The sequence below is a fragment of the Kryptolebias marmoratus genome, linkage group LG12, assembly GCF_001649575.2.
Source record: "Kryptolebias marmoratus isolate JLee-2015 linkage group LG12, ASM164957v2, whole genome shotgun sequence".
Lineage (NCBI taxonomy): Eukaryota > Metazoa > Chordata > Actinopteri > Cyprinodontiformes > Rivulidae > Kryptolebias > Kryptolebias marmoratus.
Genome location: NC_051441.1, coordinates 14,065,661 through 14,090,542, shown reverse-complemented (window position 1 = coordinate 14,090,542; position 24,882 = coordinate 14,065,661). Strand labels below are relative to the sequence as shown.

The 24,882-nt window shown below is 40.8% G+C and overlaps 1 protein-coding gene across 2 annotated transcripts in view; it reads left to right on the top strand.

Moving 5' to 3' along the window:
- Window positions 1–875: 875 nt before the first annotated feature.
- LOC108242934 (alpha-1,6-mannosylglycoprotein 6-beta-N-acetylglucosaminyltransferase B) overlaps window positions 876–24,882 on the top strand; it is a 62,836-nt gene continuing 38,829 nt past the window's right edge. The window contains exons 1-4 of one of the 2 annotated variants that reach the window (XM_025008540.2): window positions 876–1,856; window positions 4,926–5,038; window positions 20,193–20,337; window positions 23,627–23,736. In XM_025008540.2, the coding sequence (XP_024864308.1) occupies window positions 1,789–1,856; window positions 4,926–5,038; window positions 20,193–20,337; window positions 23,627–23,736 (436 nt within the window). In that variant the 5' untranslated portion in view covers window positions 876–1,788. The remainder of the gene's footprint in view (window positions 1,857–4,925; window positions 5,039–20,192; window positions 20,338–23,626; window positions 23,737–24,882) is intronic. The other variant, XM_017428095.3, reaches the window with a different exon arrangement.

Below are 24,882 nucleotides of genomic sequence, written 5' to 3'. Positions count from 1 at the left end.
AAAGGAGATGTTGTCAATTTTGCAGCATTTTATTTGACCAATTTCCTGCCATCCTAAAACTTTATTATTCTGACAGTTTATTTATAATCAACGACACAAAATCTGGTGCAGAACCTCAACATAACTTACTCCTAAGAGTGTAAATGTCCCACGGCTTTTTCCTTTAATGGCAAATTAAGTGAAGATAAAACGTTATTCTGTTCACCAATAACAGATTGCTGCTTGTGGGGCTTCAATTTGGGCATTGTTTATGTCAAACGCACATAAACATGTGCTGTTTAACATTTGATGTTTCCATTTAGCCTTCCTGCTCAGTGACTCGGGCAGAAATATCAACCAAAGCCTTTTATTTCAAAGTCAAACAATTTAAGATTATTTTGGTTAGCATGAAAAGAAAGACGCATGGTGAATGCCATCCGAGCGTGAAGACTTAAAAATGGACGCAAATAAATCAAACTGACAGACATTCAAAAAGAAAAGTCCATAAAATAAAGTAAGTTGATGCTACTCAGCATGTGTGCGTCAAATAAAATATCTTGCTTGTGCAAGGCAACAACAAATGCTGTGTATAAACCTTTACGCTGAAATACACGTCTCTCAAATAATGAGACTACTTCAGAGACTTAACTCTTAACATCAGCTGTGAGGTTTATTCATCCTTATTATCGCCCGCCCCTGAGAGCAAAAGGGCCATAATGTTTTTGCTTGTGTCTGTGTCTGTCTGTTAGCAAAATATTTAATGAACCACTGGGCGGATTTTCCTAAAATGCTCAGAAAGTAACAACTGAATATACAAATACAACTGATTAACTTTTGGAATCAAGTTAATTCAAGATGGCCGCCACAGCTAGGCAATCTTAGCAACACAGAAATTACTGCAATGTAGCCAAATTTACGAATACTGAGCTAAAATTGCGCAAGGTAGTGGCTGAGAGTCATTAAAGCTCTGACATTCACTGTTGGAGTTAAATCCGTTTGTCTGTTAGCAAAATATCTCACGAGGCCCTGGACGTATCTTATTAAAACTCTCAGAAAGGAGCCACTAGACTTAAATCTGCAACTGATTTATCTTTGGTGTCTGTCCGATTCAAGATGGCCGCCACAACTAATAGATGTTAGCGAACACCGAAGTGGCTGTAACGCGTCCAGCTTTACAGATACTGCGCTGAGACTTGGTGTGGTAGTGGCTATGAATCATACTCTGAGCGCAATCCCATGGGATTGAGCACAGTGATGTTTCCGAGTTTGGACCAAAACTAATTCAACTCTGTTGTTTGTCAACACAAGATGATCTTGTATTCTCCAATTTTGGCGGGCGACACGCATTCCTTCGAGGAAGGAAGCTGTAATCATGCCGTGGCGCGTTCGCGTCCGACTGAAACCTAAAGGAGTCGGCCTGAACGGATCATTAGATGGCGCTCTTTCTTCCCCTGATGAGAGGAAAGTCTCAGAGCCGCGAGGAGCCGCGGAACTCGGCAGGCTGGGTCCACTGCGCGCAGGAGCCCCCACATTCAAGAGGCTCATTCCCAACTTATTACAGGCCAGGACGCAGCATTTAATCCTGCTCCTGGTGCGTCAGGTGTGTGGTGGTGGTGAGGGAGGTGGTGGTGGGGATTTCTCCACCTGCAGTCTGCAGGAGTTTCTCCGCGCAGCTGCGTCCAGATCTCGAAGTTGCGCGTTTCTGAACCAGTCCGTCCTCGGGAGCCTTCGTCTCATGCTCCCCACGCGACCTGACGCGCCGGGAGGCGACATGTTAGTCGGACCCGACGCTCTGTTTGCGCCCGGAAAATGACCGCAGCCGCCGGCGAGCTTTCCACCATGGTGAGGAGATGCCCCGTCACTTTCAAACCATTCAGGTGAGAGCGCTCATTCTCATTACCATCATCATCATCATTATCACCGAAAATGACATCAAACTTACTTTCAGATCCTTGCATGACAGCTCTCAGGAAGAAAGCTGTAATAACATCATGCGTTAATTAACTGCTAATTAATTAATTAGGATAACCATGCCAGTGTGGCTGTAATCTCCATGTCCTTACAGTGCATTAAAAAGCAGAATTGATCCCCTCACCCTCCCCAGCCCCCTTTGGTTTTCAACTAATTCTGCAAGTTCAGTCCGTTTTGAATTAATTGGCACAACAGGGTGCGAGCTGAGCCACAATTAAGGTTTGCTTACTCAGCTCCAGTGGCCTCAGCAGCTCAAACAGAGAGAGCCAAGTAAACAGACGTGTCATTAAAAGTGCTCCACGAAATGAGCCAAACTTCTCCGGACGTGCAGCTTTGCATACTGTAGCAACGAGATCCAATCCACGCAGTTCAGCTTCAGTTTTTACACCTGATTGAACTTAATCCCTCTGTTGGAATCCCACGTTTAGTGGAGCAGTGCTTCAGATCATTTGAACAATAAATATCCTACCTGCTGTAGACAGCTTTGTGAACGAGGGTGGGGTCAGAGGTCAGTTCAGCTCAGCTGCAGATAAGCACAATGATGTTTTGAGAAAAGCAGTAAATATTAGCGCTCTTGTTTATTCCCTGATATGTATTTCATGCCAATGATTGATCGCAACTAGTAGTGGAGTCACCAAAGAACCATCAGACAGAGCCAGTAGATATTCAAGCTATTCAGAAATATTGATGAATTTGTAAATATTGCACCCCTTTGTAAAATTTGAAACATACATTCTAAAAATGCAGACATTTTGGTGCAAAACACCTCCTGGCTCTACGAATGAACAACAGCCCGGAGAGCTGAACGCCTGAGTCGCTGCAGTCTGGGAGAAAACTTTAGGACGGCACCAAGGCCGCCACGGCATTTAACAAAATCTACAAATGAACAAGAAATATACCCCAAAGACGCGAAGGCCGTCAAGCCAAACGACCACTCAGAGCCAGCGGCGTCAGAGTTTACAACATTGTCGATATTTTTCACCTCCACGTGTCTGCGCTTTGATTACTCTCACACATCTTTGCTACCGGTTTGTGTGAAACAGTAGCTAAGAAATCAACAAGAGTGCTAACACAAACTTCTTTTTGCGTGGACTTTAGTAGCAGAGCTGACCTATGACCTCTGATTCATGTGGAGTTGGCCAGGATTTGCTGCCGTCTTAAAACAACTCCAGCCTCACAGCGATTCATGCAAAACGCCATTCTACGCACTTTTACATCGTGTGGCAAAGACATAAAAAGGGCCTGCTCTCTGCGGGGCTTCATTTGTGCCTCATATATTTACATATATTTTATGCACATCTCCTCATCAGACAAATCTTAAATCGTACGACAGCAGTCACGTCAACCATCTGCCCAGTTCAGACTACAGGCGACAACCAGGCAATTTGTGGAGAAATATGCGTTTTTTTCTAAATAAATTTCATTATGTAGAGAAATAGGATGTAAAGGAAAACTCCTAGCTGCAGCCGTGCAGGGAGTTGTCATGAAGCGAGGGCTAATAAATATAAAAAATGCCGGAGCAAAGGTTGTGTACGTGTTTACATCGGCACAGCACCCTACAGTCTGGCTGCACACTGAAGACACTGCTGTGTTTTCTATTAGCAGCTCTGTCTGATGAAGAGCTGTGCTCCACACATCACCCGCCGTGAGTTAATGAGCCAAAGTTTTGCATTACACGGTTACTCCCATGAAATCCTTCGGTTATTTGCTCGAACACAGGGCGTCTCTTAGGGTTAGGGATAGAAGCTGCTGGGAGACGAGCCTCGCTTGGACTATTGGCTCGCCGCTACGCTTAAAATAAACTCTATTGAATTCACAGCAAACAATGATTTGCAGATCTCACAATCCCATATTCTGTTCGCGATGTAACAGAGTAAACATACCGAACGCTGAAACTAAGAAATTGTACCATTATTAGGAAAAAAGGTAATGTTGAATTTGATGGAAATAACAGATTTTGAGAAAGTTGGGACAGGGGAAACAAAAGGTTGTAGAGGTAAGTGGTATAAATAAAGATCTGGAGGAGAATTTTGTGACTAATTAGGTTAGTTGGCAGCAGGTCAGTATGAAGACTGGGTGTAAAGAAAAAAAATTAAGAGCAGCTGAATCTCTGGTTCACCAGTCTGCAAAAACTCCATCAATTTCAGAATTTCCATCACAACATCATGGCTTCAAAGTAAAAAAAATTCAGGCGCTGAACTGATCTGCCTGCAAATTGTTTTGGAATTAAAGTCAAACAACAGGTAAGACGATACATTTTCATAACTTTACCGCTCCCACAGACCTAAACTCTCCATTAAAGAGACTTTCTGTACAATCAGCAACGTGAGCACGCTTCCTTTAGCAGCCAGCAGCTTATCACGTATCTTCAACACGGTCCTATTATTTGAAGGCTCCAGCTGAGTGACTGCTGCCTCTCTGGCTCCAAATAATAAAAAAAATAAAAAGATTAAAGAATCAGGTCTGTCACCAAAGGGTGACAATCTATCCTACAGCTCTGCTCTGTAAAAAACAACAACAAAAAACCAAACGGATCGTTTCCAAACATTTTCTCAGCACGACTGGCGGAGCGATCAGATGAGTCAGTCCGAGCAAAGTCAGTCCAAAGCACTGGAGGAGTATCTGCAGTCGGTTCGCTTCTTTAACCAGAACACAGAGCGCTCGCCTGCGGTCGAATGCTTTTCTTTTAGGTGCTCGCCCACTGAGCACAGTGTGATGCGGAAAAAGCCACCGCTGTAATGATTCATGTGAAATGAAACGGTCCGGCGAGTTCCCCGTCGCTTGGTTGGTAAAATACCAAGTCGTGTCCTGGTGGGCCTATTTAGAGCGAGACATGATCTCTGTTGACCTTTTCCCACTGTGAAATGACGACCCCCTTTCCCCGTTTTATCATTTTCATTTGGTCTCATTGTGCTTCCCACAGACACCTCGTAATCTGGCCCTTTTGTAACCAACCTCCCCCTCCTCTCCTGCAGGATCTTTGTAGCCGGGGTCGGCTTCTTCAGCCTGTGCTTTCTAATGACCTCTCTCGGGGGCCAGTTCACGACCAAGCGACCCGGAGATCTGCCGTTCACCACGCGAGCCGAAGGTAAGTCACACTCCGGCGGCCGGCGGCTCCAGCGGCCGTGTCCTGAGCTGGTAATGAGCAGGCTGGAAACCACGCTGAGAGCTCCGTGGGGCTGGCCTGATTGGTGCCGGCAGACTGACTGAGCTGCTCACCCAGCTCATCAGGAGAACACGGAGGGGCCGCGTCGCCTGGAGGGCCTCCTTTCTTTACTCATTTTTTTCTCACCTCCATGTCATGACCGTGCTCTGACCCGTGCGGGTTTCGTTTCATCGGTGTCGGCAAAAGCAAATAGCACCTTTCTGAGGAAAGACAAATAAGGAAGACTGAGAATATCCATATGGAATTTGCATAAGGTGAGACATCCCCATCACCAGACTGTGATGGTGTCCTTCAGAAACAAAGAGAGTGTAATATTTACCATCCACTGCTGAAAGGCAAAAGTATTTTTTTCTCTGTCTGTGTGCTTGTATGTGTTTTTGTTTTATTCTCTGTCTGTTAGCAAAACATCTCATGAGCCACCTGATGGATTTTAATGAAACGCTCAGCAAGAAATCAATGAATGTACATCTACAACTGATTATCATTTGGAGTCTGTACAATTTGATTTGGCTGCCACAGCTAACTGAGTTCAGAAAACACAAAAATATATAATTCACTGAGTTGTTCACATATTGAGATAAAATTTGGTGTGGTTGTGGGTGAGACCTATGCCCAATGCAGACTCTAAATGGGAAGAGATCTTGTTAAATTTTTGTTTAACCTTTTTACTAATAACTACTAGAGCCAATCTTGTCTGTCTGTTTGCAAAATATCTCTTGAACCACCAGACAGAATTGAATGAAACTTGCAGAAATTAATCACTAGCTGCACCTCTACAACTGACTAACCATTTGAGGCAGCTTAAATCAGGATGGCCACTACAGCTAATCAACCTTAGCCAACACAAAAATGGTTATAACTTACCAGTCTTTATGAATATTGAGCTACCATTTGGTGTGGTAGTAGCTGAGAGTTGTTCACAACATATACTATGAGCACTAACAGATCGCATGAACAAAGTCATAAATAAAAGATCAAGATCTTTGTTTAAAACTTTAAGGAATGCTATTTTCATTTATCTGCCTGAAACAAAATGCAATTAAAGTAAAAAAAAAAAACAAAAACAAAAAATAGACGAACGCAAATGCAGAATTTGGGATGGAACAGATAATGGTGGCAAATGATGTGCAAATATTTGCAGCTAAATGTGTGTGTGTGGATCGTTCTTCGTCAATCAGACCCTAAATGTGTTCTGTAGGACGCTTTTGAACACCGGGAGACATTTTGTCAGCTCAGTCATGATGAGATGAGTTCTGCCCAAAATTAGTCTGTCAGCAAAGATCAGAAGAAGTAATATTTCTAATCACCTTAAGCTGGAGATGTGTAGTGTGATAACAGGAGAGCTGTGTGTTTCAGGCTGTCAGACACGGTTATAGGAAGCTAAAAAAGCTCTACTTGTCCTCTCTGAGATCGGCAAATCAAAAGTACTCCGGAGAGAAATCAGAAGTGTTGACAGCCGTCCCAGAGAGGAGCTCATCCTTCTTTGCACGTTCTTTGTGTTCGCGCTGCCTGCCTGTACATATGAAGCTCAACAGCACAGCCATTCAGGGGAGCCGGTGTTTGGCTTTTGGACTGTTGCATCTCACCTTTTTATCGCCGCCTGGTACAATATTGACACCGTGTGTCATTCGGTGTGACAGATACCAGCTGGCGTGAAAGGAAGCGACGCTTCAATTTGTCATCGCTCATCCTGAGGCTCCAGTTGTTGGCAGCGCGTTGCTCTGCTGTCAATTTATTTAAGTTTGAATAAGCTGGCAGTGATCACTCCAGCCCTGCTGAATAATGCAGTTTGTCCTAAAGACGATCGGTAAACAACATGCTGCCGTGAGGGATGGAAATAAAAGTTAGTGATGGGAGGGTTGACTGATGACTGGAAGACACGTTGTGGATTTGAAATATTTATCGCCTGCTGCCATGAAACGGAGGCGATCATGTTACTGTGTCAGGGTCTGTGTGGTTTATCTGTTTGCAAAACATCCCATGAACCACTGGACTGATTTTAATAAAACAGAGAAAAAAATCACTGGATTTCTGTCTAAAGTTAATTACTTTTTAGAGTCAACTTGATTCAAGATGGCCACCACAAGCAAACACAAAAAAATAGCTGCAACTCAGTCAGTTTCATAGATATTGACCTCAAATTTGGTATGATAGTAGCTAGCAGTCATCCCCAAAACAAATTCTAGATGCTAACAGATCCAATGAGTCCCCTCTTCGTCATCAAAGCATTTTCTCTGGGAAAGCAGATGAACTCTGAAAGTGTGACCATAATAGCGAGGGATAATTGCAGTGAAGAGCATCAGGTGTCATCGAGGATCTCACCCATTGATACGCTGCCTCAGGGCGAGGGGGGGAGAGGGTGGTGCGAGACAAGAGAGCTGTCTGATTAATTAACCACTCTCAGCCCGCACCGAGGGGAAAGAATCCGGCCTCGAGCACATTAAGCCCTGCCTTTCTGCTAACCAGAGCGAGGTGCGCTGTGTAAGTGCTCGTTCACTGCGTGGGTGTTTGTCTACATGTGCATGTTCAATAGTGAGGATTAGCCGTACTCAAGTTGGTGTAATGAATGAGCAGGGCACGCATCGTTGGTGGAGCGGCACTGCGATGGGGCTCACTGCGCCCACCCACCTTTTCCTTTGGTGCTGATCTCTGCGGGGGAGCTGTGGGATACATCACAGCGCCGTGTTGTTTCTTTGTACAATAAAATGACGACATAACTTTCAAGCTGAAGGGGTGAACGTTTCACACAAACTTCTGAACGAGCTCATTCTTTTTGAGTTGGAAGAGTAAACGAATTGGCCAGGCTGGACTTTGACGAGTCCTGCTGTTGATTACTCATCTTCTAAGTGCCTCAAGGGGAAAATTCAGGGGTAAATTTACAACCTTTTGTATGTTTTTGGCTCCGTTGTTTGTTACAAACAGTGCCCGAAGTGTGGTATTCTGGTATTCACAGATTTCAGTTTCATCAAGTCTTATAAACTACATTACTCACAGGACATCGGCTGAAAACAGGAAGTCGTGACTCGCTCTGCACTGCTTCTGACTGGGTCAGATTTAGGGGATGAGGTGGCGCATGACTCACGAGGAACATCTGGGCTTTTGCTGGGAAATTTCCAATCAGCGCATCGACCGTATGTAGAAAGACAACATGTCAATGTATCAGTGGCAGGGAGAAGAGAATCGTTATCTTATGAAATTGTAGTCTAACATGAGAGTGGAGCAACACGTCTGGGACAGCCTCTGCACTGTTCTTCCACCTCATATAGGAGGAAACAACCCCTCCGCTCTGAACCTCTGGTGAGTTTGATGAGAAGACTGCTTCAGATGAGACTACAGCATCCCTTTGACGCTTTTAAGTGCCTAAACATTATGGCCTGTTAAGCAAATAATTACTTTGTGTCGCTGCCAATCAACGATCACAAGAGTTATAGATGAAAAACTTTCATAAATCTGGACAAAAGTCTTCAGATTGGAGGAACAACGGTGCCCAGTGGCTTGACGGCTGAGGGAAGGTGGGGTGTGGAGAGTGCGTGTACTATTTTTTCCTCTACTTACTGGATACAGATATCTGTGATCTGCATGCAAGAGATGAGCACTTTGACACCCCACAACCCCGAGGGATGCATTTGAATACAAAGCTATGTGAAGATTTTAAATGCATGCATTCGCTTCATTACTTTTCTTTGAAGGTACAGGAAACTAATGATGTGCAAGAAGTAAGAAAGAGGACAGAGGAAGACTTTTATTTTTTTTCTGCTTGAGTGGAAATCATGAAAGATGAGGGCGTTTGATCTCGGATATCTTAAAGGCTCCAGAAGTGCACCAAAGCCCCCTAATAAGCTCTTTGAAGACCACCTTCATGGTCTGTCCTGTGGCCACAGGCCTCTCAATGCAGCTTAGGCATAAAGAGGAAAATAGGCTCAGATGCTTTCAGGTTTTACCCTGCTCAAAGCAAGACTAAAGGTGTTAATGTGTTCCCCATCCGTCACTATAAGCTCCATTACACAATTTTTTTTTTTTTTTTTTAACAGCTTACCTTTCGCGCAGTGAAAATCTCCATTGCAGATCACTGGATTTCTCAGAAAAGGCAGATATTTTCTTAAATCTGTTTGTTTTCAAAGAAAAAAAAAAGAAAACCCCTATAGAATAACTTGATATATATATATTTAAGTTCCGTGCAGAAATCACAGCAGTTCCACATTATAGGACCAAACATTGTTGAACCACTACACTTTCCCCTGCAACTGGAAACTGCTACATTTTGGCCACGTTCTTGTTTAAATAAGCTGATGTTTAAATCTATACATTTAACCTTTACAATTACTGTGGTGCCTACATGCTGCCAAGACTGTCAGAACTGCTTGTAATAAAAAAAATCACCATGTAATACTTACAAAAACATCTCCTTCCTTAAGATTGAATAAATTGCTGAATTTTAGCAGAGCATCATCGATGCATAAAGTGCGGTTCGGCATCCTGTTTACTGGAACAAAATCAGAGACGACGACGCTTGTATTTTATGGCTCAGCAACAACTCCCCAAACTTGACAAATGGGAGAGAGTCATTTTTCTGACATTGTTCAAATTAAAGGGTGTGGCATCTGTGGAGCTCTCAAAACAGTGAGTGTCAGTGCTTTTAATTTAATTTAAAAAAATGCACTTTAAATGGCCGCACTCCCCTCCAGCGCAGATGTTATAAATAAAATAAACAGGCTTTTGCCGTTGATTGAATTTCAAGAACTGAAAAAAGAAGTGGGTAAGCCTGTGCAGGTAGCTGCCTGGCTCTGTGTCCTACAAGGTAACAGATGACTGTGGCACAGTTTGTTGTGTGAAAGGACCCAAATGCAGACAGGCAGGCAGGCAGGAGGCCGGCTCTGGGTTCAAATCAAATAATAAATAAATACCTTCAATGAACCTCATCAATAGATGTGAACATGGCAAGAACTAGACGGATAGGCTGACAAGAAGGTCATCACATAACAAAGAACAGGTGTGCTGATTACTAACAAAGACCAGGTGGGATCACTGCCAGCTTATTCAAACTTAAAGGGAAGCAGAACAAACCGACTTGGCAAACTAAAACATGAAGTATGGTTGACATTTTGGCTTTTATCATCTGAATAAAACAAGAAATAATCTAAACAAAACAAAGTTAAAGAATGTGATAGACCATCCATTAGTGATGGGATTACTGGCTCATCTGAAGGAGCTGGCTCGTATAAGTGAGCTGCGATCTGGGATACTTGAATAAACGGTGAACATCTTTCTGTTTTACATTTCTAAGTGGTTTATGACTTTAGTAAGTTTGTACAAGATTTTATGTTTCATCCTGTTGGGTTTTTTAATTGCGTGAAATAGAGACACATCCCACTTGTGTGGTGCCTATAAGCATAATTTCTTGCATTAGTGTTTTTGGACCCCACTGTTAGTTCTGTGCTGATTAAATGTTATTTGTATTGGTTAATTAATTGTGGCCGTGCAGAACCAGTGGGAAACAAAGTGCTGCAGCTTTGATTAGAAGTTTCCCCGATTTAGCTGAAGTAATGAAATTGCTTATGTCGTGGTTGTTGTTCTTGCAGTAATAACACGTGCTCAGTCAAAAATAATGCTCAGACCTGGGACTTTAATTTAATAACATTCTGTTTGAGATAATACAAAGTACGTGCTGCGTATGCTCTGTGCTGTTGGGACGCCGTCGGTGACGTGTCACACGACAAACTGCAATACGGTTTTACATTAAAGCTTACATCTGAATCTAAATAAAAAAAGGTGTGAACTCTGCAAAGCCTCATTAGTGAAACAAAGCTTCTCTGTGCTTCAAACTCAGCACATATTGCTGGTTCAGATGAGGAGGTTAACAAACAGGCAGATTAAGGCTGTAACTGCAGGCAGAGAGAACCATGTTTCTTTGTGTTTTTTATTTTTTTTTAAATTCTGGATTTCCTGCACCAGGCTGTCAGGGATAATAAGCGTCCGGAGTTAGACGGAGGATATGCGACAGAGGTTCTCAGCTCCAGCAGCTCCCGGATCCATCGGCTCCCTCATAGGTGCCAAAAAGAAGAGAGCAGCTCAGTCACAATCAGCCTTCTCTGCAATAAATATTTAAATTGTGAGGTGTGGAGGGTTCGCCGAGCATACCTGAGTTCTGCGCAGAAGAAAATGTCTGACTTGGTCTTTTTTTTTCTTTTTTTAATTCCTGCTGCCACGAGGTTCAGAGATCCAGCCCTCATTAAGAAATCCTGCCAGAGTGCACATTAGTGACAGGATTATTTATTTAGCTTTTAGCAATTAGAGGAGGAAGGGATTGTGGAATACTAATCAGACACGACATACTGCAGAAATTAAAATCTGACATTAAGCTTTGACAAAGTTACACCTTTTATTAGACTGGGCTAAATCTGACTTAGAAGTCCTACCATGACTGTAGAAATTAACTCTGTGAGTTTGATTCCGATCTTCTGCTTGATTGTGGAAAATGTTTAAATGAGCCCAAATAAAATGGGAAAAACAAACAACCATAAAATGCTGGTCTTGCTGATCCCTAGAGTGATTCTCGCCGTCGTTTCAGGCACCGTCTTTCTTGACTTAACTCAGATATTAATTTATTGTTGGCGAGTTTGCCCGCATGCAAATCTTTTCTTCTCTTTTAGAAACTTCTCAGGTTTTGAACTATTTTCTTTTGCCCGTCTGAGCAAATTTATTCATGGAGACAAACCATGCTTGGCTTATGTTTATTTTTAATGACCATTATTTTCCCCTCCAAATACAGTCTCTAAACATTGAATAAAAGGGATTTGTGTGAAGCCATTCACTTTTAAGATCACTCCTATCTCTAACCACCTAACCTTTTACTTCAGTGATTAACATTTTCGATTTCTTTAACACTATTTAATTTAAAGTGAAATGTAGAACTATTTGTGTAGTACTATGATGAATTAGATCAGCGGAGCTAAATATATATTTTATGGGGTTTGTGTCGGAGCATTTTCTGGATTCAGTGTGAGTTAAATTCAGATGCTCTGACTGCTTTGGCATGAACCTGAATGACTCCAAGGCACTCTTTTAACAATTAAAATGGCTTTCTTTTTCTAGACCAGTAAAACTGAGGTTTGTTTCAGCATAAAAGTCTTTCTCGTGGAGTCAAACAGATTTCAATCAGCCCTAAGTACTTTTATAGAGATAGTCGAGCAGTAGGAGTTCTCCATCAGGAGGACTCCACCACTAAACATCTAAAAACATTTTTTTTACATCTGGCAATAACGGTTAAGACTCAGCAGAGAAGCAGCACAATGAAAATCAACACATAATTACAAAACACATGGAGGAAACTTACCTTTCGTTATAAAAATCATTTAAAGGAATTATAAAAAAAACAAAAAAATTCTCGACTAAAACTAATTAATGGACATTCAGAAAAGATCTGACTCAGAGTTTCATCGATTAAATGATACTCGAGTTTCTCTTGATTATCTGTCTCATCTTTTCTGCCTCAGTTGTGGATGTTATTTCAAATCAATCTCTGTCTGTTTCAATTAGAAAATACATCAGACAGAGAAAACTTATATGAACGTTTTTCTTTTTTGGTTTATAAATGACAAACCACAAACTCTTGAAGCCCAAATAAAGATTTTAATTTTATTGATGTAAAAGTGTTAAGTTCTCTTCCCTGATTCATGCAAGTTTTGTTTCAGTAGCTCATTTTTCATCAGAATATCCTGGTTCCCAGTTGATGCAGATCTTGTTAATCCAGTTAATTTCCAGGCCAGCAGGTCATCATTTCTATATCCCTCGCTCATTACACACCACGGTGGCTTTAAGGTTGGCAGCCCCAGAGTCTGAACCCCTGAGCTTCTGCTTCAAAGTCATGCAGTAGGACCTCTGCAGCAGCCATCCAGCAGGTGTAACTTCGAGTTGAAGGAACACAAGAAGGTCAGGAAATACCAAGAGCTGAGAGAAGAAACAGAGAAGCTGTGGAGAGTCGAGGCCTCAGTGGTGCCAGTGGTCATCGGAGCACTCGGCGCCGTGACCCCCATACTGGAAGAGTGGCTCCAACAGATCCCAGGAACCACCTCAGAGATCTCTGTGCAGAAGAACGCAGTCCTAGGAACAGAACCCTCAAGCTCCCAGGCCTCTGGTAAAGGACCCCAGCTTAAAGGAAGAAGTCTAATCACCCATGTGGAAAAGGGGTGACCTTAAAGTTCTTTTTAATTATATATATATTAAGATTATTACAAAGGATTGCTAATTTTTCCTCTTTGTTGTTTTTCATTGTTTTGCTCTTGGATTGATCACTTTTAAAGGCCCTATAGAATGCCCTCTTTTTGTTTCAGTACACTCATGTTTTAGACATTTAGTTGGGAAGTCTCAGCTGCAGATGCACTATATTGAGAGAAAGACCTGAGTTTGGTTGAGGTCTGTTTGACTCCTCAAGGACGGCTTTTTATGCCAAAACACTGGAGTTTCACTAGCCTAAATGACCCAAGCATTTAATTGTTTCAGGAGGGAAGTGCCTTGAAGTCTTTCTGACATGTTGAATACATTTATAGATAAGTTTAAAATACCAGTTTTATATTTTATATTTAAAAAATAACCCAACATTCCCTAATAAGGATTTTTTTTTTCTTTAAACACCTTTCATGGCAGCCATATTATTTTATGTGTTTGGCAACAAGCTTGGCCTGAAATTGTAGCTTGTTTAAAACACTGAGTTATTTGTTTTTAACAAAGAAGGGGTGTTAAGGGTTGCGTTTATCTCTAGAGCGTGGAACAAGGTGATTACTAATAAAACTGCCAATAGATTAATAGATTTGCATAATTGAAGACAACAAGCAGTCAGATGGCAAGCTGTGGCATATGAGTCCTGCTCTTTGACAGGCTTGAAAATCCTGAAATCAAGCTGTATGTAGGCCCTATTTCAGAATATATGTATCAGTTAAATTAAATCTGTGATTGTTTATGCTGTTTACCTTTGTATGCAAAGAGACCTTTATGTTCCCTATCCGTTAACTGGTAATTTGTATTCAGATACCTGTGTGGTCTTATGGAACAGGAAGGTCCATGCTATGGGTGTGCATGTGTGCAAAAGCTAAAAATAGCATAAAGCTGGCATATAAAACCACGTGCAAACACATATCTTAATGTGAAGTTTTTGATTTAAAACAATATGCTGCATTCGAGCCATTATTTGTGATCCCTGCAAAGTAATTTTCCTCTTCTTGTAATCTAGCGTCCTTCATGCATCCATCATGCAGCGAAACGGGAGTGTCACCTCTGTGTTTACATGTTATCAGACCGATTGTTTCACACTTCGCTGAAATGGTTGCTGGAGCGAAATTGCTCACTGCAATAAAAAGAGGAACTTGACAGGTAAACAGGGTTTTTTTTATTAATTTGGGCTTCTCATACTTTTAATATGATTTGTACTCAAAATGAGGATGTGAAGTCTTAGAGTCTTTACATTTATTTCCAGTCTTGATTGAGCGTAGCTGGATGTGCCAGGTGTTTTCAGTGTGTTTCGAGTGCATCTTAGCAAACCGACAGCTTGTTCCTCTGCTGCTTCATTTCTTAATTGGGTTTTTGATGATAGTAGTAAAAGATACAACTGTCTCATCTGTGCAAATCAAATCTTTGAATTGATATTGTGCTGGATTTGTCATGGAAGATTAACAGACAGTACAATCAGGACCTGAACGCAGGCAGATGGGAGGCTGTCGCAGGAACAAACCAAACTGGGAATAACTTAACTAAAGCAAATCAATAAATAAAAAGACAAATCAGCAAGTTACGTGTAGAATAATAAAGGATCTGATAAAAAACTGTAGAAACCCACGGAGGTTATAAACTAGGAAAGTGATTACTGAATGACAACAGGTGTGCTAATTACTAACAGGTGGTTTTTAATGAACTGCAAACAAACACTGTGAAGGACAACTACTGGCATCCCAAAGCCTGACTACATAACCAGAATCCTCAAACATGTCATAATCCACAGAAAAACCAAGCCGAGAACTTAAGAAAAGATCAAAATAAACACAGACCGTGACAAAATGTATTAAACAGAATGATCATTTGATCATTCCTCACTTGCATGTAAAGAACTGAGGCTCCATGTGCACGACTTCAAGTAGCTTTAAAATAGATGTAGTTTTTCTCATGAAAACAATGACCTGCTCAGCAACAAGCAGGAACAAAGATGCAGAAATAGCCATGCTGAGCAAGTAGGTGGTGAGAACTTCCACAATAAAATCAGCACGTAAACAAACTTCGTAACGAAGTTAACTCTATTTATACGGCACCTTTCACAGGATGAAAACCACATGGTGCTTCACAGTGCAAAATGTAAAACAAATACAAATAAAACATGAGATAAAACAGAGGAGGCTAAAAGCAAATGGAAAACACGGCATACAAAAAAGTAAAAAACATAAGATCCTACAGCACGTGTCTAGTTAAAAGCCTGTCTAAATAAATGAATGTGTGAAGCCGGCTGGTACCTCATTGGTTTAAAAATAACTCCCCATTAGAGTGTTTTTAAAAAATCTTGTGTTTTCTTATCAGAAGCACAGTTGTAATGTGGTTGAGAGGTGCAGAAAATGTCTCATTTAGTCTGAGTATATTCAGCCCTCATATCAAAGACAAACAAGTCAGGTTTTGTTGAATCGTCATTAGTCCATAGACCATCCGTTTATCCAATTATTACGTGGTGGATCTGCAGCATGTTGAAATAAAGAAGAATGAATTGTTTTGCAGAATTAATTATTTTTATTTTCCTCACAAGAACAAATATAACAAAACGGCCTGAAACCAACATCCTGTTTAAAAAAGGACCACGTTGGTTTGATGTAATTTTTGCAAAAAAAAGTTTCACGGCTTTAAAATTATAAGATGATTCCAGACTGTGGTGCTACAAGAAAAAAAAAAAAAAGCTCATTATGGTGAAAACTCAGACCCTGTTTAGGCCAGTGCTCATTGCAGAGAAACCACATCTAAAGAGTCTCATGTTGACCTGCAGCGAACCGAGTTGTGGTTTCAGTTTTTACCATACGCTGCACACTGTAGCAATTATGCTCTCCGTGGCTTAAAGGCCGCACTGACAAGAGCAGAGCTCTTTTCAGACGTAAGGCATAAGTTGTTTTTTTTTAGGGTGATTAATTGAAGCGCATAATTTAAAAAAAAAAATAGCTGACAATAAAACCGTGGAGTTTCTGTCATCCTGCTGGGCTGCCTCTGCTAGGAAGATTATTTGGTGTCTGAAGGTTTGAGTCTAAGATTTTGATGACCAGCTGAGCAAAACTGAGCCGTGAGTTTACCTCTGCAACAGACTCGTGCAGAAGCAAACGACTAAATTAGTAGAAATTGATAGGAAGCAGGAACAACCGGCAGAGCTAATTACTGCAAGAAACATTTACTGTCTTCCAAAGGTTCTGCCAACAAAATTAATTAGGCTGCTGAGTGGTGATGTTGTTTTTGTCTTTTAGTGAAGTTGGGCAAAAAAAAATTGATCTTTTAGACAAAACTACTTCATTTGGTTTCGTAACTCGTTCTTTTCTGAGTTATGTCCATAAATAAACGGGTGACAGTAATTCTGATCACGACTCTAAACCTCCACGTGAAGCCTTCTTCTCCTTGAGCTTTAATTAAGAAAACATCAACCAATGAATCTTTAATGTTCATAAAAGCTGCTTTGCTTTTAAGTTGTTTTGTATTGATCGTGATTTAAAAGGCACAGATCAGAGCTGCATATCCGAAGGGATGACTGACAGACGATAATAGGAAATGTTGGCCGTGAGACTGAAATTTGTGGTCTGTTAAATAAAACAACAGCAGCTGGTCAGCCGCTGATTCTGATAACCAGCTCCAATACAAATGGTGATCTAATTGGAATAAGTCCCTAATATTGATTGAGCTGCAGCACTTCTGAAATGGAGTCGTTAAAGAAGATTAGTGGCTCCTAAATCAACCTGTTGTTAAGCAGCAGATGAGGAATGACATGCGACCAGCTCCTGCTACAAATCTGCAAAGAAAAGAAACACATCAGCCGTTTCCCTGAAGGCGGCAGCGAGCAAACGGATCTGATAAGACGTTGACTGCAGAAAAACGTAAGGTTTAGCTCAAAACATGTACTTTAAAGGACATTTGTTTAGTCTAATGACATAGATTAGTAGCTAGTTGTGTTTAAGTAACTATCATTACAGTAATAATTATCACCCGCCGCCAGTTGTGGTGAAGGCGGACAATAATGTCTTTGCCTGTGTCTGTTGCCAAAATATTCCATGAATCACTGATTCAATTTCAGTGAAGCTTTCAGGAAGATATCAATAGATGTGCATCTACAACTTAATTAAATATGGAGTCAACCTAATTCAACATGGCTACCAAAGTTATGTGACACAGAAACGGCCACATATTCTGAGGGAAACGTCTCAGGATATTCATGAGATTTCGTTTAACGGTGTTTTTAAGGTTTGACTAAAACAGCTACAGCTAAAACTCTGTCATAAAAGGCTTTAATTTCATTTTTTCCTGTAATGTTAGACCTTTAATTTGACTTTTTTTCCCCAAACTTTAGCATAAAGTTTTTTTCAACTGAGTCAGTTCATTTATAGCTAGAATGGTTACTGAGATTTTTTTAAGCTACATCCTTGAGGATGTTTGCATGTTCAACACATTTCGGACTATCTGATGGTTTCTCCTCCTTTGTATCATTATTCTTTCATGATGTGGTTGTTAAACCGAAAGGGGTGTTTCTTTCTAGCCTTGGAATGAAGATGTGTTGTCGAACTGCTGAATTATTTACAGACTGAAGATACTAGAAAGGACTAAACTGAGAAAGAAAACAGACAAGCAACAGAAGGACGAGGATTTGGGGAATTTCTGAGTTTTCCTTTTTGCTACTTATTTATTTAGGATTTTGTAGCACTCTTGGTAGATCTTGCTCATGATGCAGAGAACTACACAGAGAGTTTGGAGCTTTTTTATTTAGTTTTTTTCCTTCCGTCTGATTTTATTTTCTGGTGATGTAATACCTTGCTTTTTTTCTTTTTCTGAGCAAGGTGACTTTTGCCTGGCCACTGATAAATAAACTCTGACAAAGAAAGTGAGTGTGCACACACTGCAGTTCTTAAAGCCTATTGCGATTGTTGAGGCAACACTGAAGTTGTTTTCACTCTGTCTCCAAGAACAATAGGAGGCTGTTGTTTGGTTTCAGCTGTTTGTTCCTTCAAAGTAACATATTTCATATCTTTTTAAACATTTTCTTTCCTTAAAAACTACTACCGCGTGGAGCAAAAAAGCAAACTGTATTTGCTTAGCACCAGATTCAGATGTGTGGTGATAATTGTGCTTCTCGTTGAGCTCAGTGTAAACATAAAAACAAAAAAAAGCAGCACAGGTTCAGGACCTTGGTGCACTAACGATGCAGTCAGCGAAGTGCTTTGACCTTATTGTCTGTAGCTGCAGGCTTCTTAATTGCGCAGCCGGTCGCCACCGGCATCATTCAGGTTTAGCTCCGGCCCGGTCGTTAATAATCTGAGTCAGGCAGGAAGGGGAATCCAATTTTGTGAGACTTATTTGCAGGTTTGTGTGTTTCGCTGGAGCACAGGCTCCCAGTGAGCAGCCGGGTTCAGTAATGAGAGAGGCGATTAAACAGAAAATAAACTAACTGATGTCTAAAGGCAAACCCAGGAAAAATGGGAGCTGAAACTGATTTGTTTAGAATGTGGACCTATTTGGGTTGCATCGGTTCATTTGGGCTGCTTGGATGGCTAATTATTGTAGAGAAAAAATATTCTGAAGAGGAATAAGCAGGTTAAGTTCACAAGAAGTCTAAATGTTCTTATTTACTAAAGCAAGTTTGTATAAAATGGGACTTTTGTACAGGTGTATTCTACACCAAAAACATTTCCAAGTTGCAGTTTGTTGCTCTTTGCAGTCCTTATCGTCAATCTGCACTTCACAGCGTTGAAGCACCTCTTTTCCCGTTCACCTGTTATTCTTCTGTTTCTGTCACAATTTTCAATTCACCAAACCTCCCACAGCTGAAGAAAAACCCATTCAAAAATACATGTGGCTCAATTAGGAATAATGTGCTTTGACTTTTGGTAGCAGTACGTCATACAACAGAGACAAAGGTCATAAAAATTGACAAAAACTTCATTCCACACAGAAAACATTAGTGATAAAATAACCCAGCCTTTGGAGATCTGTAGTTCAGCCATATATCCCAGTAGAAACATCCTTCAAAGTTCAAACTGGTCACAAAACATCAGACTTTTTTCATATTTTTAATGTTTTTTTTTTTACACAATTGCAGTTTAAGTTCAATGATTTAACCACAGAATTGTTAACTTAGCGTGCGATGATGACATCATGTCTAGTTTCCAAAATCTTTGCAAAAAAACTCCACAGACTTTTCATTTTTTATACACTTTATACATTAAAATGTATTTGTATTAAAATGTATTTTCATCTTCTTTCACCCAGTGTGTTTCTCACTGATATTAAATTTATGGTTTCCTCTCACATCCCCCCCGAGTGCAGCGTGCACAAAGTCAGACATCGCATTTTTCTTCAAAACTGGATGTGAGGGGTCTTTTGAACTTGTCAGATCTCCTACATAAAACACCAGAAAAACATAAAAAAACTCACATTTGTTATGACCAGATGCTTCTGCCACATGTAGTTTAGGACCTTTTTTCAGTACAACATACAAGTTTTTGTACATTGACTGTTTGTCTGGGGCTTACTCTTCTGTCCGCCTGTCTCCTTAACAGTGCTGTCAGGGAGTGAGAGACTCAGGTGTGTGGTTACCATGGTGATGCGAATGAACCACTGGCAGCAGCTTTAACAATTTTCAAGTTTTCTTCACACGTTTTATAACGTTCATACACCAAAATCTAGACGTTTTGTCACAATTTCTATTCAGAATCCCAAATTATTATTGAGCTCCATAGAAAAAAACTTGACGGATGTTGGAATTTCAAGCATCAGCTGCATTAGACCCTTCAAAGTTTCTTCAGAAATGGTCCAGTTCTTTTTATTTATTATTCTTTTATGGTATTCTTTGTCTTTTTTCCAGTGCTTGGTGGCCAAGAGTCCCGTGGCGTGTTGAGGAAAATCAGTGACATGCTGGAGATGATCATGAAAAGGATGGACGCTCTGTCTAAACTGGGCAACACCACGGACACCCACAGGCTGGACGAGCTCAGCTCGGCCCTCGACAGGTGCAGTACCACACCAGCTGCCGTGCCGCTCGTTCTGGTCATAAGAAAGAAGTATTTCCTGTCTGAGTTACAGTGGATATAAGTCTGCAAAAGTTCTGAACAGCCCTAATGTCTTTGTTTTGCTGCGAAGGAGCTAGAATTTCTCACACGTTCTTTAAAGTGATCTTGATTAACAGTGTTTTAGTGCTTTCAAGAGTTACTTCAAAGTTTATTTGGGGTGGACTTTGGCTGCTTTATTCTCATATTTTCTTGACCAGTAGGTGAAAGCCGTGTCTTTAAAAAAGAGGAAATAATCCGGCAAAGACCTGACACAGGACCCGAGAGATGCAGCAGTTTGTCGTTGATCAAATCCCTGTTGTGGAAAAGGTGCTTTTTGCTGCTTTTTAGGTGTGGCGTTGAAATAAAAACGTGTTTGACAAGCAGCAGGAGAAATTAAGGACGCCGTCATAACAAAGAAAGTAAATAAATAAAATAGTGGAGACGAGAGGAGCTGGTGTCTCGCTGGACAAGTCCAAGCTGCCAGCTGAGAGTTGTGTGCTCTGTGGTTTCCATGGCAACAGAACCTTCTCTCCTTGCCCACATCTGCTTTAGGTTTGCGGAGAAAAGTCTTCGTCTCGTTAGGTCCTCCCGGACTTCACCTCATTCTCTTTCACAGACAGGAAATGTCCCCTCAGCAGCACCACACATGATGTAACCAACACTAATATACTAAGTGATATCGTGATTGCAGTGAATGTGCGGTAGCTGCTGCATATCGCACTCTGCTTATTAACCTTTCTGTCCAAAGTTTGATTTTACACCTACCTCAGATGTTCCTCTGCAGAACGCTTCGTAGATATCCTTTCAGCAACATAGATCGTACAGTTTAATTGGCTGCTCAGGGACTGAACTGGAAATGTTACAAAAGCCAAATATTGTGTTCGGATGAAAAACCATCTCAGCCTTTCTGGACCAGGGTTGGCACTGACCCATTAAATCACCGTTAGAAGTTTACCCACCTGATGAAGTTTTCCAACCCATGATAAACGCTCCTCCTCATGCATTATGTAACAGCCGAAAGTTAGTTTCTGCCTGCAGTAATGGAAGCCTGTATACGTCTGTGTATGGGGAGAGTCCTCTCCAGTTGTAGTGGCAATTAATTTGTGCTGACCTGCAGGAATCTGAAGTTGAGAAGCGGATGTTTGACGACCACTCGCCTCCTAGCCTCGGTGTGCAGTGAGGTGGAATAAATCTGACTTTGGGATTTAAAGTTATGCACGTAGGAGCAATCGGATTGCTTTCTGCTGGCGCACACAAAGAAGCAATGATAAACGCTGCGAAATCCGACTCCTGCTCCTTGATCTGCATCCGGCTGTGAACCGCAGTTTGTTTGTTTTTTTTGTAAATTTTCCCATTTTTTGATATTCAGAGCTGGTTAATGAGCAATATAAATTCCTGAATCCCAGGGTACAAGAGAGCTCATTAAAATAACTCATTGAAGTGTTTGTTTTCATGTAAATTGGCAACAATCAATCTGTACAGTCATGTTCTGATGTGCACAAGCTTCAGGTCAGGAGTTCCATGAAATAACGTGGAGCTTTAGAACCTCATGATCCAGTTTAAAGGAGCGACGACAGGTCAGCTGCTTTTATCAGTCACAGAAAAATATTTAGGCCTTTTTTTTCTAGCAAAATACTTTTCCTCCATATATTTTGTTGCTAAATAATTTACATTGTAGTCAAAATTAGAGTTGCTATTTTTTGTGATTAGAACCAGACTCATTAGTCAATTACTAAGACGATAAAACTGTATGTAACTTTACAGACATTCAACTAAAATGTCGTGTGGTAGTCGCTGAGTGTCATCCTCAACACACTCTCCATGCGCAAACAGGATGAGATGTTTTTTTTAAACAGTGTTTTGTTTGATTGTCTTACTGTTTAAAGCTGCGCAGAAGTAGAAGTAACCAACCGTTAATAGTACCTCACATAAAAAAACATCTTCGGAAATAAAAGGAACAAACAAAATGGCAACATGATAACAGAAAAACAAAATAAAAGCAATATTGTTCCTCCACTTTCACATTGGGATGGCTGTGGGTCAGTGGTGAGAGCAAGTCGTCCTCCAGTGAGAGAGTTGGAGGTTCGATTCCTGGCAGCAGTCAAAGGGCTCCTTTGGCAAAACACTGAACCCCTCATTGCCTCCGATGTACCCCACTGGTGTATGAATGCAATCTAAAGCACTGATTAGACTCTACAGAATGATTTATTCAGATTAGCCTAATAGCGATGTAGTAGAGTGTGTGTGGCTGGGTAAATGAGGGCACAGATTGTGTTGCACTTTGAGTAGCCTGGTTGGGTAGAAAGGTGCTATATAAGCACAGTGTGCTTACGTTGTTCTGTGACAATTCACACAAAACTTTGCCTGGACAGCCCCATTCTCTCCTCTAACAGAACTTGTAACGAAGCTGCAGAGCATGATAGTACCTCCTTCACGTCTTACTGTGATTTGGAAGCTCATTTTCCTGTGGGTTTTTATTTGACATCTGAAAAGAAAAAGAAGCTGTACTTCCTCTGTTTAGTGAATACCATCCCAGAAAGACTGTCCTACTTATGAACATTTATGTGCTTCTGTTTAAATAATAGTCCTCTGCTTGGTTTTCACATATGGAGTCTGTGATTTAGTGGAACTAATTTAAATCTGACAAGACTTCTGGTGTAAATTTTCCTATTTTGCCGTTTTATACTACTACTAGCAGTTCATTTGCTAAAATATGAGAATTTCTTTGTTTCTAAATTATGAGCCTAAAATTCAGAAATGTCACTAATTCTGTGAATATTAATTTTAAGAAGTTTGACTGTAAAGGGGATTGAAATGTAAATTACATCCGAGTTTCAAATCTCAGCAAAGTTTTGGATCATTTGCTGTTTCACTGTGTCTGTTTGACAAGTTAGAAATCATCTCTGGTATAATTTACATTTCAAAGCACTTCTTTCCTTTTAGTTTTCTGTTTCACTCATCATTTCCTGATTATTTTGCCATCAACTTTTAAAATTTTAAATAAAATTTCCTGGGAACGAAGATGTTTCAGTTCTATGTCCTCCTGCGAAGCAAAATGAATATGCAAATTTACTTTGTTCGAAAAATAAATCAATAGTTTTCACTAAAAAAAACAACCGTTGCATGCAAGTTCTGTTTTTGTTACTTTATTTTTATTGTGAAGATGAGAAAAACATTTTTGTGTTAAAAATATAATTTATTTTTGTTTTTTTTGTTTGTGTGGGTGTCTGGATACGTGTGAAATGATCAGGATTCAGCCGATGGGACTAGTGGAGCGGATCCAGGCCATCGCTCAGAACATGTCCGACATGGCGGTGAGGGTGGAGCAGATCCTGCAGCGCAGCATGGCCAACAACCGAGGTACTCTGTAAAACACCAGAGTCTTAACACACACCCCTGTGGAACCCCCCCAAAACAATTTTAACCCTTTGTTCCTTTTCCAATAATCTCAATTTAAAAAGTTAAACCTGAATGTGTCTGAACTCTGGAAATTTAAAGTTGATCTTTAACATTATTCTCTGAGTGTGATAAAATTCAACTTTTTTGCCACCATTTATGTCTGGGTTCTAACATTGATTCTGCTGTTTTTCTACAGCAAGCATGCGAGTAGAATACATTTAAATCACAATGGTGAACGACTACAGTGCTAATCAGATCTCACTCTTGTCAGCTTTTCTTTAAAAGCCTTCGTCCTCTGTTACTTTATAGGGCAGAAAATAGAAATCAAAATCGCACAGTGTGATTGAATTTTATCCTCACCATGCACTTGACTGAACGCAGTTTAACACACTGTCTCATTAAAACAAGTCACAATGTTTTTTTTCTTCTTCTTCCCTTGTCATAATTTTCTGGTATCATTAAAATAAACCTGGCTTTGACAGTGAGAGGCAGCAGCACGTTTTATTGTGAGAGGTCTGTCATTATCATGCTAATCAGATGGAATGGCGGGTGGTTATTTGTGTGCGATTCTGCTCTTTGACACTTGGCGGGATGCCAGCGGAGGAGCTTTAATTAGGCTTACTAGTGCTGGGCTTCAAGAAAAACGAAAGGGAAAGGGAAGGTTGGATGGTAGAGGGGAGGGGTGGGGTGGGGTGAGGGACAGGGAGGAATGAGAGGAGACAGAGACAGTCTAAAGGGAAGGCAGAGGTTGGACGGTTATTATTTTTGCGAGTCCCATTAATGCAATCTTTGAATAGTAAATCCAGAGCGTAGGTTGAAACAGCAATCTTTTAAACAATCCTGTTATCTGGACTTGCTTCTCTAATTTACCTCTCCATACCCCAAAGGCTGGAGAATATACACTCCCTCCTGGCTAAGAAAATAAAAACATCAGGGTTTAACTAAGCAAATGGGTAAAAGCCTCCCATTAGAGAAGCACTGCAGTGATTCACCTGTTTTAGTTTGCAATATGTGATTTAAGTCTGATGCAGTGAGTAGCTGCCGTCTCCCTCCTTTATCAGTTGTGAGAGCTGGTTGGTTAAGAACCAATCTCACATTAGATGACAG